The 17630-nt window shown below is 43.8% G+C and overlaps 1 protein-coding gene across 1 annotated transcript; it reads left to right on the forward strand.

The window, feature by feature from the left end:
* The first annotated feature begins 3727 nt into the window (after positions 1 to 3727).
* On the forward strand, positions 3728 to 17522 carry IFNGR2 (interferon gamma receptor 2). Its single transcript, XM_074144644.1, has 7 exons — positions 3728 to 3824; positions 8022 to 8148; positions 8670 to 8845; positions 10818 to 10966; positions 12425 to 12578; positions 13640 to 13791; positions 16299 to 17522. Exons 1-7 carry the CDS (start codon positions 3728 to 3730, stop codon positions 16470 to 16472), a joined length of 1029 nt encoding a protein of 342 aa, XP_074000745.1. The 3' UTR covers positions 16473 to 17522.
* The last annotated feature ends 108 nt before the right edge of the window (positions 17523 to 17630 follow it).

The following is a 17630-nucleotide window of genomic DNA, read 5'->3' on the forward strand; positions in this document are numbered from 1 at the left end:
AAACATCAGCGGAGTAAATACTGTAGATGAATTCCAGTGACTTAAAAATTTTTGGTCATTTACAAATTAGGGGGAATGGGGGGATTCTTCTTTTTTATCTTCTTCCTTTATTTTGTTTCTTAACTGAGTTACCCATGGTTCTTTATGTGAGATGCCTAGAAGAGGGGTAAGGGAGGAACACAAGGAGGTGGCTGATTTCCCTCTTAGACTCCTGTGTTCCCAAAATTGTTCCCCTGTAAATCACTACCTGATGCATGAGATGTTCCCGAGTCTTACAATGGATGCATTTCACCTCTATCTATGTGTTATTTTTGGAGAATCCCTTATCTTCAGTGGATTCAGATTTTTTTCAAGATTCTGTGCCAGAAATTTGCATGCAGGAAAATGACGGCTTTGATATCGAGTAGCTGTCTTCTTATGGGTGAGTTGGTTTTAGTTTTACAGGAGTCAACCCAAGCATCCACATATAATAACTGGCAAGGCTGGGATTTTAGAGTAGTAAATTGTTTGCATTGATGAAATACACCCAAATATGCAATTGGTGAAATGTCAATCTATTGCAGTTATGTGCCATAATGAGTTTTCTTTTTTTTTTCGACTTATAAGACTTCTTAGTGATTTTAAGAGCCTTTAACTTGCAGTGATAGATGGAGCTATTTCTCCTCTGAAATACATTTCCTTCCACCTTCCCTGGCTACCTTTCACTTTTTCATGTCGATAGCCTTTAGTGAGGGAAAGAAACCAGCAAGAAAAATTAGTTTATCTTTAATCTTTCTGATTTGATATTAACTTTGCTTTTTGCTCCCTAAGCTCAAAGAAAAGACAACAATATAAATTATTATCTCTGGACTACTGTAGGTTTTACAGATTTTCTTTTGGAGCTGATTGATAGGATCAGATTGACTCCAGTTCTCTCTTCTCTCAGTCTTCATTAAATCACTGCTTATTTTCAGTTCTTTCTTTAGCACTAACTAAGCTACCAGTTTTAAGAAGTCATCCCTCATCCACTGATGGTGAAAACCACATATTTCATTACACTTTTGTTCATGAAGGCACAACCAGTCATTTTTACTTCCTTCCAGGCTGTCAGACAGTAATTTGACCTAATAGGAAGCTCAGGGTAGGAGAGAGATCAGCTGGAGTAAAACTAAAAGCCTGCAAAAGTTTCCTCTCTGGTTTGGCAAAGGGAAAACACTTATGATCAGTTATAGGATTTCTCTAAAAATTACAGTAAATATGTGTCTTTCAATGCACGGGTGGATGGAAACCCCACTTCAGAATTCATGTTTTGAGTTGCTCTTTAATATACCTAAGCTTCCTCTGTAAATCAAAATCTCATTAATGCATGAATTAGAGGTGCCACCAAAATTAACATGCCTTCTGGACATGCTGTTTTCCTATTTAAGTTTCACAGTTAGAAATTGTTGATGGCTTTCCTAGCTACCTGCTTGGCTACCTGCCTCCAGAAATGCTTCACAAGTAACGCTAACAGTGCGTGACTGTAATTCCTCCACCGGCTTCAGACATCATGATTAAAGGATCTGTGTCTCAGCACAGGCTTGGCACTAGGGAAATCCCAAAGTAAAGCTTGTGGAGGGGAGTGTTTCGGTAGAACAGCGCTGCTGTTGACTGACAGAGTTGAGTCACTCTTCCCAGAAGGGTTCAAAAAGAGGTCAGACGTTAACTGCAGAGAAAACAAGCTAAATCTGTAACTGAATGACTTTAATCTATACCATCCCCTTCTAGCACATCTTATTTGTACAATCAACCAACCAACCAGCTAGCTTTTCAGCATTTGCTTTTTCCCCCTCCCTCCTTTGTTTACACTCCTTTCTAGCTACTATAATTTGTGTCAGTGTTAGAAGGCTTTGACTGAGATTCTGCCCTGTTTTATTATTGTACCTCCCTGCAAAAGGAGTATCTTTGCCCTGAAAGCTTGCAATTGATAAGAGCAGGCCATACGGGGCTGAGAGAAAGGGAGGAATCTCTCTTTTGATTGAGGAAGAGCTCACCTACAGCAAAATCAATTTATTCATCCAAGCTTACTTGGAAAGCAAAGCTGCCCAGCCTTTCCAGCCCTTACCTAGGGCTCTGAACACAAGGTACTCTTGCTGTACTTGCCTGCTTTCCTTTGGTTGGAAATTGGATGGCAGTGGTGTAAACTTTGCCCAGGGAGCCTTCAGGCGGCCTTCATTAATATTAATTAAAGAAGTTTTAAGTATCCTAACTCTGCATGTTTTCCTCTGTTGGCTGTCCTGCCGCTCATAGTTCTGCTGACTTCCCGATGTTGTACTAGTAAAACGCATTTTCCCTCTAAAGTGTTTAAGAGAGAGTATTTGGACTTAGTTCAGGAGACGTACAAAACACTCCTCCACTTTACGGTGCTTTTAAACTAAAGTAGCGTCAAAGCTCTTAAAAAAAACAGAACCCTGCCCAGTGAATTATTTAAAAACAGTTTTTCGATTGAAATATTAATCGTTTGGGAGGAATCCTGCCTCCCCCCGCCCCCCCCCCAGCATCACCTCCAGATTTCATGGAATCACGGAATCACGGAATTGTCAGAGTTGGAAGGGACCTCTAGAGATCATCTAGTCCAACTCCCCTGCTAAAGCAGGATTGCCTAGAGCACATTACTCAGGGCTGCATCCAGGCAGGTCTTGAAAATCTCCAGAGAAGGGGACTCCACGACCGCCCTGGGCAGCCTGTTCCGGTGCTCTGTCACCCTCACCATAAAGAATTTTTTCCTCATATTTGAATGGAATTTCCTATATTCCAGCTTGTGCCCGTTGCCCCTCGTCCTATCACTGGAAACCACTGAAAAAAGTCCAGGTCCATCATCCTTCAACCCACCCTTTAGGTACTTGGACTCTCTCCAGTAGTTCCCTGTCTCTCTTGAACTGGGGAGCCCAGAACTGGACACAATATTCCAGTTGTGGCTTCACCAGTGCAGAGTAGAGGGGGAGAATGACCTCCCTGGACCTACTGGCCACACTCTTCCCTATGCAGCCCAGGATCCCATTGGCCCTCTGGGCAACAAGGGCACATTGCTGGCGCATGGGAAGTTTGCTATCCGCCAGACTCCCAGATCCTTCTCCTCGGTAGTGCTTTTTTAATGGCAATACTGTGTAATCAATAGTATCAGTCAAAGGTATGCGGTTAGGTTTAACCACGGGTTGGTGTTACAGCTAGATGCAGCCAAAGAAAGCTGGGGAGTTTTAACCACTTTTAATGGCGAGATTTTTTCTCACGTCAACCGCACACCATACATGCACACGCAAAACCCCTGCGCCTCGCCAGCCCGCCCCACACCGCATGCGGTGGCGGCTGCGGGGCCAGGGCCGCGGGGCTACGCCACAGCCCGCCCTGCATAGTCAGCCCCAAGCAAATGGCGGCCTCCGGGGGGTCCCCGCCGGCCGCCGGGGCCGTTAGGGCCCTCGGGCTCGCAAGCCCCCGCCGCCTGCCGTCCGCTCGCGGGGCTGCGGGCGGGGCCGAGGGCGGGCTCTGCCTCCCCGTAGGCGGGGGTGGAGGCGGAGCGGGGTGGAGGCGGAGCGGGGAGGCCGCTGCCTCCCGGACCCGGTCCCCCGCCAGCAACGGCACACCGGGGCCGGGCCGTGGGTGTGACGCGGCCCCCGCCAGGCCTGCCCGCCGCCGGCCCCGCTCCTCGGGGACCGGCGAGCAGCCTGTGGCGGCGAGCGGGGCCGGGGGGCGGGGAGCTGCCAGCCGGGCCATGCCGTGTCGGGCGCTGCTCCTCTCCTCCTCCTCCTTCCTCCTCCTCCTGCTCCTTCTCCTCCTCTTCCTCGGCTCGGTCCGGGCCTCGGGCGCAGGTGGGTGCAGCGGGACGCGGGGCTCGGGGCTCGCTGGGGCCGTGGTCGGCGGTGCGGGGCTGGAGGCTGCCGCCCGGCCTCCGCCTCTCTCTGCGCCTCCTCCCCGGCGGGCTTCCGGCCCGGGAGGCTGCGGAAGCCTGCGGGGCGACGGCCCGGACTGGGGTGGCCTCGGAGGGGGCTGGTGGGGAACAGCGCGGCCGTGCCCGTCCCCTGAAGCGGCCCCGGCGGGGAAAGCGGGGCTGTGGCGGGTTTCACTCTTTCCTCACCCCGCCTGTGCCTGGCCCTCTGAAGGGGGACGAGTCCTGGTTTCTCCTGCAGATCCCGGGGTTGCTGCTCCTAGAAAATCTGCCGCCCTCCGGGCTGCCCCTGGTTCGTCAAGGCCTGGCCGGCTGGCCTGTGGCTGGTGAGCCCCATGGGGCTCGCCGGCAGCTTGGGGGGGGCAGCTGCCGTTGCAGTCCGTAGCCAGACTCGTGAGTCCAGATGCCCATGTGTGGGTTGAGGTGAGCCGGGGGGACCTGCTGCAGTCAGTGTAGCCCAGTCTCATCCCAACAGCAGCATCTGGATTTCCCAGGGAGCTGTTCCGGTGTTCGGCTTGTGTGTAGGGGCCTCCTCCCGCTCTGCGCTCTCTCCCTTAGGCATGGTGCACTGTGTTATTTCTGTTGCAAATGGCGATGCTACACACTAAAATCTGAGCCAAAAAGAATAGCCAGCTGTCGTCACCTGTCCCCACCTGGCCACTTACATCTGCTGTTCACCTTTTGCAGGCTTTGGTGCTTGTCTGACAACTTGAAAAGCCAGTTCAGTACACTGGAACAGCAAAAGTCATAGGATCATGGAGTGGTTTAGGTTGGAAGAGACCTTAAAGATCATCTAGTTCCAAACCCCCTGCCATGGGCAGGGACACCTCCACTAGAGCAGGTTGCTCAAAGCCCCATCCAGCTTGGCCTTGAACACCTCCAGGGATGGGACATCCACAACTTCCCTGGGCAACCTGTTCCAGTGCCTCACCACCCTCATAAAAATTTCTTCCTGATAGCTGTTCTAAATCTACCTTCTTCCATTTTGAAGCATTACCCCTCATCCTATCACTACACTCCCTGATAAAGAGTCCCTCCCCATCTCTCCTGTAGGCCCCCTTGAGATACTGGAAAGCTGCTATAAGGTTTCCCCAAAGCCTTCTCTTCTCTAGGCTGAACAACCCCAACTCTCTCAGCCTGTCTTCATAGGAGAGGTGCTCCAGCCCTCTGAGCATCCAGAAAACCCCCAGACTTCTTTTTTTCTGCCATTTAGCAAAAGATGTGTTCTAAGGCTGATGCAGGGGAAGGGATCAGAAATCATTCAGGAGCAGGAACAGAGGCTGTGAAACCAATGGGTAGGTCAACCTGAGCTGCTTTCACTTACTGTAACTTGTGGCTTCGCACTCTGCTGTGTGAAAGCTCTGACTTGCGGCTTGAAGGGTCACAAAGTCTCTGCATCAGGAAAAAACAATCTGAGCATTGTTTGGCAGATGCTTTAAAAGAACCAATTCAGCGAGACCACCTTCCAGACAGAGGGAAAGGACGGGGCATTTCTGCCTTTCCCCGGCTAAGGTAGTTTGGGTTTTTCTAGGATACTTACATATGTAGGTGCATTTTGTTACTTTGGATCCTACAAACTAATGATCGTTATGGATTTCAGTGTGTGATTTCAGAAATTTAAGTAACTTCCCCTGTCAAGTTGAGATATCTAACCGAAATACAAATGTGTTCCTTTGGTATGCTATGAAAACAGCTCCTCAGTGCAGTAGTAAGTGCCTTGTGTCACACAGCAGCTTGATGAGCACCTGCAGAGCCATAGATTTGATAATTTTTTCAGTGTTTTTGAATCTGGTAGGGGAAATAATCTGGTTTTGAATGCTAATATAAGGTTAATATAAGGCAAAATAACCAGTGTGCAGTCTTGATTGAGGAGATGAACCAGCTGCCCTCATCCTTCATTGCTTTTTCCTTTTCTTTTTTTTTTAAGAGGGAGAGGAGAGAAGAAAAAAAAATGCTAGTGCTTGTGTTTCGTTCTGACAGCTTTCTTGAATTTTGCAAAATTAGTTTGTATCGGATGTCTGAGCACACAGATTACTGATGGTGTGAGATACCTTGCCACGTGCCAGACCAGCAGTGAGAGAGGAAGAAAGAATGTGCGTGACTGGGAAGTGAACACTTTTCCTGAATGCAGAAAAGGTTACTTAGTGGCCTTTAAAATACAGGAGCGATTCATAGCTTAGTAGTATAGGTACTACACAGGTAGTATTTGTACCTGTAAGGAATCTCAAACAGGTTTGTAATGCTGAATGATCCATCTGAAGCCTAACGCAATGGATTTTTACTTAAGAGCACTACTCAAAAGCTGAGGCTAAGAAACTAGTAACATACCTAATTAAAACTTTGAGACCCTAACTAGTTATATTATATTTTGGACTTAGGGTTTAATGCAACTGTCTGAAGATATGTGTTTTCTCTTTCCTGTACATGGAGGATGTTAAGATGCCAGCATGACGTCTCTTCTGAAAGCACTGTCAGCATCAGTGTGCTGTCTAGTGCTGTGTAACAAAATCAAATGTAGAAATCAAAAAGAAAAAACTTTTTAACATTATCCCCAAATTCCCAAAGAAGGCTGGGGCCAGAATTTAGCTTAAGTGCTTGATCTTCTGATCTTATTTATGTAAAAATAAGCAAACTGTATCTTAGGAGACTACGGTCTTAAGAACAAAAAATTAAAATCTTATCATGTGGGATATCGTGTCGTGATTGTCTGAGCTTAGGACCTGTTGACCCAGTATGTTTAATGGTGTAAGTGGATCACTACATAGGCAAACACAGGTGAAGGGTAGAAGGAAAACCTTTCTCCCAGGCAGGCAGTGAAGCCGTTGCCCAATAAGGCTGTGGAGGCTCTGGGAGGTTCCGGGACCTGCCTGGAGAAAGCCCAGAGCAGCCTGGTCTGATGCCTTGTTTGGGGCAGGGACTTGTACTGGAGACCTCCCTTGGGCCCTTCCAGCCTGGGTGAGTGCTGTGCTGTCGTCAAAAGTGTGAGGCTTTCCTGGTTTTTAAAGCATTTGATAAGTGCATTTTCCCGTTTTCCTCACCTCAGCCTACTTGCAGTAATCTCAGTCTTTTTCTTTTAGCTATCCCAATTCCTTGCTGTTGGTCTTCTTGTCTTTCAGTGTTTTTTGGTTCTCCAGCCTGCTGTTTTGCCCTACTTGGCAGCTAACATCTCCCTCCAGCTGCTACTCCACTTAATTCCTCATCTGCCTATCTTTACTTCACCCACCCCCATTTCCCCAGCCCTTGGTTCTCAGCTGCCTTCCCTTCCACCTTCCACTTGGTTTTCTACCCCTCCACTCCCAGCTCAGTGCCTGGCCTGTGGCCGTGCTCCAGTCCCAAAAAGTGGCTTCCTCCTCCGCCCTGCTTGGGCCAACAGGGAAGTGGTTCTTCTCCTGTACTAGAGACACAACTCTTTGCTCTCTGCTTCCATGTTGCTCGCCTCCTGACAAGCTGCCGGAGAATGCTTGCGGGTCTTTGTCCACCCCCAGGGGTTTATAACATGACTGAATCTGGGTGGACATTCCTACTAGCAGAAGGTACACCTCTAACAGAGGTTTCTGTCCTTTTCTACGTTGTGAAATCAGTTTCAAAATTGGGAAAACTTCAGGCTTGCAAGTGGAATGGTATGCTATGTGTTAGTGAATATTTAAGTCTGTGAAGGATTTCCACCCCCCCCTCCTCGTTTCCTGGAAAGTTTTGGTGAAGTGACCTTGATGTTTTCAAACAAGTTAGCGGGAGCCAGATAGTCAGGAAAAGCATGTAGGATAATAAAACGTGAGGTGCAGACAGTTGAAATAGATGAGCTTTTGTAATGACAGCTGGCTATGGACCTTAATTTAAAGCTTCGTGGTGGGGCTGGGTGGGGTATATTGTTTTGTGCTGGACTCTGTACTTTCAGTGTTATGTTCTGTATTGAAAAAATAAAAGCAGTAAGTGCTTTGTGGATAGCAGGGACTGAAATGTACTGCTACTAGTGCACCTAGAAAGGGATTGTGGAGGAGGAATAGTTTTGCCTGCAAAGCAGTTAAAAATGTAATATATGGTGTTGGAATTTGGAGACCAAAAGTTTGTTATGTATACTTGAATGTTTCAATAATTGTTTTTATTCCTTTTATTTCTTTAGAGTCTTCTCCTCGTTTACCAGCACCACAGGATGTGGTGGTTTATTCCTATAACTTTCATAGTTTGCTGAGGTGGTCTCCTGTTAAAGTGGATAGAGGCTTGGTGTTATATACAGTCCATTTTAAAACGTAAGTAGATCTAAAACCAATGAAACTCATTTTGTTCTAATCCAGTAACATAATTGGTTTAAAAAACAAACAAACAAACAAAAAACCAAAACAAAAAAACCCAAACCGAACACCACCCCAAAACTAAAAACGAATAAGCATAGAAATGAAAGAACGAGTTGTCTATTACAGATGCTTTTATGTACATCTGAAAGCAGCTTCTGAAGACTGACAATCTCTTAGCTTGTGATATGTCCACTAAGTTGAGAAAACATTGAAGACCTGAAGAGCACCCAGAAATGTTGCATAGTTTCCTGTATAATTTTAGCCTTACCAAATTTTCTCTCGCTAGTTTTAATTTTTCCCAGATGCTGAGGAGATGCAGGTACTGAAAGGGCTGTGGAATGAGCCCATATCAAAGTAGTAGTGTTGTAACACGCTATTCTGTTACAAAAATTGTGTATGTGGGAGGGGTTGTGTTTTGGGAAGTTGCACAGTTCTGCTGATGCTTTATACGTCTTTTGTTCTGCATTGCCTTGCAGAGGGGCCTTTAACTACTGGGATGAGGTGAACTGCACCCGTATCACCCAGACTGAATGCAGCTTACCCTGGTCGCTTAAGCAGCGGCGCTGGACTATTGTTTTGCGCGTGAGGGCTGAGCTGGGGCAAGTGACTTCTGACTGGGTGGAAACAGACCCATTTGTGGCAGAGAAAAACAGTAAGTGATATTTATGATTTCAGTGTCTCTGTTTCAAAGGAGATGTCTTTGAAAAACATGTCTGTTGTCTGTTCTAGATTTTTCTTGAGTCCGTTCTGTACAAAAGCCAAGTTGAGAGAACTCGATGTGGTTAACACAGACCACAAGGCCTAGGTGCGTCACTAGGAATTTGATACTGCTTAGTTTCTCTGTAGCAGGGTTAGCGGTGCGATCTTTCAACAAGTATCGAAAGAGAAACAGATGAGTTTCCTTGGGTGGTTGAGCCTTGTAAGAGCTACAACATATATTTTGTTAGAGTTTTACCTTTTCTTATTTCAATCCTTAGCACTGGCACATGCACACGTACCTTGATTTGTGGTTGTCTGGGTACAAACTACCTGTTGCTACTGCACAGATCCCTTTTCTGATAAGTATAAACCGTCCTAACTACAGTGTAGAAGGGTCAAGGGCACACTTTAAATCCCATTAAATGTGTGAACAAGCATATTGTTCTTTATAAGATCTGCCCTTTGCCTTGCTGTGATTAGTTTCAGGATTAGAAGAAAGTAAATGTTGGGTCTAAAAATACCTCTGAAATTATAATGAAGCAGAGGAATGGATTTGTTAACTCTTTAGTTCAAGTTTTCCCATACCTTGTGAGGAGCAGTGGTGGTCCATGCTGCATAGAGTATCATACTTTCCCTGGTGACTTCAGTTCTAAAACTTGGCTTTTCACTAGTAATAAAGAGCGTGAGAAATTGCCTGAATCCTGCATTGAAGTTTACAACTGACTTATCCATAGCTTGTGATGCAGGATCGTTTGGGAGTGGGATCCTTTGGGAGTTAGGAAAGCACTGGGCTAATGGAAATACAAGACAAAGGAGAGGCTTGGTGTGGAAGAGATGTTTGTGTGTCGGTTCCTTGAAGGAGAAAAAGGCACATTATGCGATAATTCTTGTGTGACCGCCCTCGAGATCGGTTCCTAGGGCTGTCCTCTTCCTTTAAGGAAGGGGCTGTCCTCTTTCTTTAATGTTTGTATCAGTCCCACTCGAGAGGGGAGCTTCAGGAATTTGTGAGGACACACAACAAGGCTTTTATAGTTGTACAGCAACAGGAAGTAGAAAGAAACTGAAATTTCTCTACCAATATAAAGATCATGGAGGCCAATTTTCTCTAAAGTAGCAGTAGACAGGGCAGGTTCTGCTGGTTTTTTTGAGGTACAATAAGCAATGATTGCATGCCCTGCTGGATTTTTTATGTATTTATTTATTTATTTATTACTGTTAATAGTTACTCCTTTAGTGTGCAAGCAGCTGTTAGCTACTCAAATATTTGCATAAGTGGGATTTTTTTTTGAGATCCTGGAGTATTTTACGAATGCTGATAAGCTTAAATGGTGAAAGAAATTGAGATACAATGGATAAATGACTAATGATCGTATATGACCTGTGATCACACAAGTCTCTTGTATTAGGACTGACAGTACTTTGTACAATATTTTGCACAATTTAGGCCTCAGAGTACATCACAAAAGGAAGTCATCACCTTTACCCTATGGGACAGGTGGAGACATCAAAGCAAGGAGGGGGAAACTATTCCTCTTCCAATCTATTGACCTAAACAGTGTGGGTTTTGGAGAATATGAAATATGTAGCAGAAGAAAAAAAGAAAAAAGAAGAAGGAAAAAAAAATAAAAGAAAATTGTATCACCATTAACTGCAGATAAATTCAGTTACATTCTAATGAATATTTACTGATTTTCCAGGGAAAGTTAATGGGAAACTTTTTTTTAATATTATCTAATTTCACTTATGCTTTCAAGTCTTTTTCCTTAGATTTGTAATAAAGTAGCTATCTTAAACGTATTAAGTAGATGAGAAAAAGCTGTTGATATTTAGCATGTTTTCTGAGAATATCTAGGTAAAGCTGGAGACAGTATGCTGAGTGGTTCTGCAGCCCAGAGGTTCATTGCTCTTTCTGTGTTTATTTTCAGCTACTATAGGGCCCCCTAAAGTGAACAGCGTGAATGCAAGCTCTAACTCACTTCTCATTAGGGTCACACCCCCTTTTGGATCTGAAGTGGGTGACTTGCTTGAGTATCATGTGTCCTACTGGGAGAATGCAACAAGTACTACTAAAGAAGTAAGAATTCTCTCTGATTTATCTTCTTCATAGTGGCTTTGTGACTAAGAGATATGAGTCATTGTCTCTTTGCAAAACAGCAGAAATGGAGGAAGAGAGCTAATGTCATTTTTTTCTCCAGCAATGATGGTCACCATTTGGAGTCTTGAAAAAAAGTTAGTTTTGTCTTGGCACAAGTATTGCATGCATTACAAAACTTTCAAAGACATCTTTTTTTTTCCTCCGTATAAAACAAAGGTTAAAACACACTGCAGATCAAGGGAGAGAATCCACAAATTGTCAAAGGTGGCTTTAAAATGGCATTTAGATTCCAAAGTTTGCTTAGGCAATTTGGAAAGCTCTGAAATACCCTTTCTCCTTTCCTGTGTTAGGCTTGTTTGTGCTGGCAGCTTCAGTAACAGGCTGCTCTGGCCTGGTGTCACCTGTTCCTAGGGCAGAGAAAGGCAGAGTTATCAGAAACATGCTGAACAGAGCTGGGATGAGCTGTCCCCATTTGTATTGAGGCTTAGAGGTGTTGGTCTCATTGTGTGCTTATGCTGCTGTCTGGGGCCCTGGTAATTGTCGTCTTGTCAGGCCAGTGTTGCAGGGGAGGGATTAAGATACACTTTTAAAAAAAATGAAGAAAAATAAAAAAAAAAAAAAAAGAGGAAGAAGATTCACAAGAACGTCATTCTAAAGTCAAATGTTTTTAAAAAAACAAAAAACAAAAACAAAAACAGAAGCAGAAAAAAATTATTTAAAAAGCCCTTTTGTTTCAAAGACCTTGCTAAATCTGAAACGCCTCCACTTCCTTCCTGTCTTGCACGAATGTGTATTTTTCTGACACGCATGAAATACCTTCATGTTTGGGATTCAGACAAGAAGTCATTCTTGTATGCTTCTGTTGGCCTCACCGAGGCCCTTATCCTAGCCACTTAGAGGTTAAAAATTCCCAAAAGACTGTGGTGGCCGTGTGGAGACTCTGGAGGTTTTGCACTGCCCATCAGCTCTTTTCCTCTTCGGCAGAAGGAGCTGAGATGGTGGAAGCTCTTCACTGACCTCCACTTCCATCAGCCTCCTCTGATGGTGGAGGAACTTCTCATGGCTTGTTTTTCCTTCCCCCTCCTATGTTGCACTCACTGCCTGAGCTGTTACGGAAGCTGCCTCAAAGCGTCCAGCAGCGTATGTCGGATAAAATGAGACCTCGCAGCAGTTTTCATACCTCTGCTGCTCGTGCCCTTATAGTGAGTTTTATATGGTCAGGCTTAATTTCGTTTGAAGATAATGATATTTCAAACGCATTCAAGTAGGAAAGTTGAAATATATTTCACTGCTTCTCTTGTTTGGGAAAGGTGAATTATGAAAAATAAAATCTGTGCTTTTTGAATGAGAAACTTTAATATGTGGAGGGGATTTGTGTTGAACACAGGTCTCTTATTTTACAGTAATACATTTTCTTTTTGTGTGTCTTTTGAACAGGAGACAAAGACGAGCAATACACTATTCAAAATTGAAAATCTAAAGGAATTGACACTTTATTGTTTTAGAATTCAAGTAGAATTGATGACACATTCACATCTCCCATTACTTGGACTGCAGAGTGCCCCAGAGTGTCACAGAACTACAATCAGTGGTATAAATCCAATTTTGTTACTTTTTTATATAATGGGATGAGTCTTAGATTGTGTAACTGGTCAGTTACATACCTGTATTTGTCAGGAGTGCTGAGAGAGCACCACCGATAGTAGTTCACAATTGTCATAAACGGCAAAATAATATGGGAATTTTTCAGTCAGTAATGGAGGTACAGCTGTGTTGTACTCTTCCCCTTGTCCTTTTCCTTCATAATAAATACTGCTATGGGTATTGCCTTGTAGAGAGAAAATACAAATAGTTTAGAGGAAGTCATTGAAGAAGGACATAGAGTTACTCTTGCAAATCTTCTTCCTCAGCCGCTGCCTCCTGCAGGCTGTGAATGTCCCTCTCCTCTTTGACCTGCTTCCTTCTCTGACATGTCGAGCTCCACGTTTTTGTACGAGATAAGACAGAGGGTGAGGGGAGGAGAGGCCATGTGCAAGATAACAGTTTGTCCCTCTCTTGAATCTCTCTGTGTGACCGCAAACACACAGGCGCAACTGATCTTTAGCAGGCTTTAAACACACTGGAAGACGTGTCAATGAAACCTGCTTATGGAGTTTCTGAGGCCCCACAGGAGCTGATCCTCCTGGGTAGTATTCACCTAGTTAAAGTACTTGATTGCAAGACCTTGAGCTGTGATGTTGGAGCCTGTGATGCTCCCTTTGCTGAAGGCAGATGTGTGTTCTGAAAGTGAAGTCCCTGGCATTAATGGCCCTTGCTGGGAACTTGAGGGTGGACTGCATTCCCTGCCTGCCCTCTGCTCACCAGCAGTGATTCCTCCAGCTCTGCATTTGCCCGTTTGCCTCAAGTAGAGGCTGGCCTTAGGCTGTGTGATTAAGGGGGAGAAGCTCGTGGGAGCTGGTGACTTCCAAGGGGAATCACAAAACAAGCTACACCTGAACACAAGTGTTTAGAGTGCATCTATAGTAGGGTTGTGATCTTAGCCTTGGAAATTATGCTTTGATTACCAAGTATAGTAAATTTCAGCTTGCTGTATGTTGTTTTACATTTGATGATGTATAAATATGAACCTGTCATATTTTTTTTCTTTTTCAGAGGCAACCAGAGATCGATATGTTATACTATTTCTGTTGGCATTACCTCTCGTAATGCTGGTAATAGTTGGTTTGTTTCTTCTGAGGAAATACCACAAAGCACTTAAATACTGGTCTCAGCCACCTTTAGAAATCCCACCACACTTTGAAGAGGTATGTGTAGACATTTTATATTTCTGCTCTCCTCACCCCCTGTAAAACACAGTGATGATCTTCGAGTGAATATGAACAAAGGTAGTTGTTGTGTAACAGAGATAGATATAAGTAATTCTTGACTTTAGTGTAAACTGTTACTTTTCTCATAAACGATCTCCCACTTTATTCCTCTTTTACTCAACTGAATTATTTTTTTCTAAGATACAAATGCTGCTATAATCCTGTGATGAAACTGTGGTAAGAGTCTCTGTTCCTTGACTACCCCTTGTCTGCCCCTTTCTTTGCTTATCTAAGTCATCAGGCCTGAAACAGTTGCTCACTTGAAGTAACACCTTTTGTGTGCTGCAGAACATGTACTTGGGACCTATGTCTCTGGTTAGAAATCAAATTTGGAAAAGTGAACACTGATTCTTTTAAGAGCGAGGACTGACGTGAGGTCTAAAGACTACCTAGGGGAATGTTCTTGGGCTTTTTCTTTTGTTCCTGTAGTTTTAGCAACACTCACATAAAAAAAGTCACCCTGGGACTTTTTTTCTCTGTGTAGCTCACACATTTCTGTACTAAACAATATTGTTTCAGTCCTGTTCATCTTCCTCTTTTTAGTATTTAAACAGGAAGTTGTCTTTAAGGGAAGTTCTTGATTTAAAAGTTCTCGTTGACCATGAATTCCATATCTTTAAAAGCTTGTATTTGTTTGCAGTTCTTTGAGGCGTATTTCTTTGTATATATCTGGGTGTCAGAGTAGTCTGTTGTACTATGGAGTTCTGTGACTGTGGAGCTGTTTTTCCAGATTTTTATAGAAGTATGAGTGAATGAACCCAGACTTTCTGCAGAGTCCTGAGTACGTAATTTTCTCTCTTCGTGCTACCTCAGCTTACCATACCATGAGGGCTCAGTGGAGACACTTGTATCACATATCAAGCGAAGTATAGCTCATATAGGAAAATAAAATCCTTGTACAGTGTACTAAAATAGCACAGCACTTCATGTAAAGGACTTTCAAGAGTAGAGTCTATCATCAGGTCTTCTGGAGTAATTGTATTAATCTGGAAAACATGCAGAATGAGTAGATACTCTTGAACAACGGCGAGCCTGGTTTTGGGCAAAACACTGGTAAGAAATGAAGGAAAATCAGTAAATATATGGAGAATTCTTAAAATGTGTATTTCTAAATGGGATCAACCAGCCTGGGGCTTCTCCTCTTAAAACACACGAGTACAGAATACTGATTATTTTAAGGCAGTTTCGTATGTACTCTTTTAGATTTTCAGAAAAACCACGTGCTTCCTTCTTTTACAGAAGGATCTCAGCTTTCAGCATTTGAGTTACAGGGAGCAGTTTGACCACAGAAACACCTTCACGTAGCAAAGCCAGACTGAGGTTCATTTATGTCTTGAATGTGCTCAAGAGGATGTCTTTGAGCTTCCTGTATGAAACATTTCATTCTGATACACCTGAAAAAAAAAAAAGTCCCTTTGCTCATTAGCCTTGCTGTGATTACAGAGAAAGTGGTGCTTTAATTGAAACCAAGATTAATTTTGTCACACAACAGACGTGATTTGAGCTGCGGTCCCACCTCAGCCAGGTTATGGCACCTCCTATAGTGCAAAACAAGCTTTTGAGTAAAACTACAAGCTATGTCAGTCTTTTAACGGTGTGAAGGTGTCTGTGTTTCAAATGTGGGGTTTTTGTTGGTGGTTTTGTTTTGTTTTTTTTTTAAATCAAGGGGAAAAGTGTTCAATGGCAGATTTTTGTCGTTGTTCAGTACACAAAGTGATAGATGGCTCCAATTCCCCATGAAGCACAAGATCAGCTTAGTGATAAGGAGAGTATAAGGGGGTGGCGGGAGGAACAGAAAGCATCTTCTCTGGCCTACGTTTTTTTTTCTAATGCTCCTTTCTTTGATGATGCATTCGTTGTAAAGCTGATCGCTTAATTTTGGAGGAAAGCGGGGCAGAGGGGAAGTCAAAGCAAAAAAGGAACTACAAGAGAAGAAGGCCACTAGAGTTTTCTGGTAACAAGAAAAGATGCAGATCTGACTGGCCTGACGCTGAACAAAGCAGAGTCTCGTATCTCGTTTGCTCCACCCAGCGCTTTAGACAAGCTGTCAGTTGCCATCCCTGCAGTTGGAGGATACGTCCCCAGCAGTGTAATAAGGAAGTGCCGCCTTCTGTGGCTTGTTCTTAACTAGCAGGAATTTGCTTGAACAGAGATGAAAAGTCAGTTTTTATTAAAAAGAAATAGGAAAGGCAGGCTGCTTTAACTCACTTAAATGAATATTTGTGTGACTGATTTTTATTATTTATTTTTTTTTCACAGAAAGAAGGTGTTTTTAACTTTCTCCTTGTTCAATACAGTTTTAAGGAAATCTAGACTAGAACATATATTTAGCAGCTCTCGCTGTGAATTCTGGTCTGAAGTAACTTGCCTGCTCTGTCTCTGTAATTTCTAGTACATCTGTTCTGTGGACCGCTATCTAAACTGGCGTTTCTGGCTTTTTGCAGTATCTGAAGGACCCTAGCATGCCTGGGTTAGATGCATTGGTCAATTATGTCGAGGACGATCCCCACGATTCTTTATCTGTTCAGTTTTGTGGTGAAGAAAGCCAAGCCTGTGGCAGCAGTTTGGATGGTCAAGGTCATTCACACAGCATCTCCAGTGACAGTGAAGTAACTTAAGCAGCGCCCTAGTGAGAGTGCCTGTGCCAAGTCTTTGCAGAAACTCCTGCCCACGAGCAGGGCCGCGCGGCTGCCAGCAGGACAGACAACGGGCTCTGGACAAAACGTGGCCGCCGACAAATCCCAAGTGAGATTTTGCTTCCTGAGCCTAGTGTGGCCCCCGAGCCTTTATTTACGTGGCCTCTGCTGTGCTGCAACAGCAGCTGTGTTCTGCCAAAGAGACTGAGAAGGTAGAATGCGAAAGGGAAATGAACACTAAATTGCCTAAAGAAAGACAGATGGTTATAAAATGGTTATATTTACATCATCGTGTTTCCCACCCCAAACTGAAATAAAGCTTTGAGAAATAATGGCACTTTATGGTAGGGTGTAGTACAACCTGGAATTTTTCAGTGAATAATTGCACCACGAATTCTTTTATAGCATCTTTTGTTTTGTTGCCTTATTGGTGAAGTCTGTGTTAGCACTCAACAGGTAATATCCACCCCAGTATGCTTTTTCTGAATCATTTTAAGTACACAGAGTCTTCTGTGGAAGCTTCTTCCCTCCAGATCAAAGTGGGAGTCTAAAGAAGAAATTTTATAGGCCTTTATTTTCTTCACCATGAACCTGTGCAAAGAACTGCTCCAAGAAAGGCCTCCTAATGGCTGCCTCCCAACACAATCATGAAAAGCATTAATCTTCTGCTCCTGCAGTGACAGAATCGTTCTTCACAGCAAAACAAACTTTAAAGTCATTTTGTTCAGAATTTATATAACATGTATTAGGAATTATCAGACACTAAAATCTCTTGTTGAATATCAGATTAGTCCTGCAAGTGGAAAGCTGCCTGAGGGTTGTGTTTTTAGTCCCTTAAAGCGGAAGAGACGGTAAGTTGAAGTCTCACATCAGAGTCCTGCGGGGTCTGGAAGGTATCTAATAAGCACAAAGAACCAATGAACCACTTCTGTACTAAAAAGGTTGGTTTTATTTGCTTGACCGTTTTCTTGGTTTTGATACACAGGTTGTTTAAAAGAAAAATAAATAACTGTGCTTGTTTATTTGCAAATGACTTGTTCAAGTTATTTAGGTCTGTTAATGAACCTGGTCTCTGTCAGAGCTGTAGGTTATCCGAGGTAATGCTCTTCCACCTCTTCCAGGAACACACAAGACTAGCAT

The sequence above is a fragment of the Numenius arquata genome, chromosome 1 (genome assembly GCF_964106895.1).
Source record: "Numenius arquata chromosome 1, bNumArq3.hap1.1, whole genome shotgun sequence".
Classification (NCBI taxonomy): domain Eukaryota; kingdom Metazoa; phylum Chordata; class Aves; order Charadriiformes; family Scolopacidae; genus Numenius; species Numenius arquata.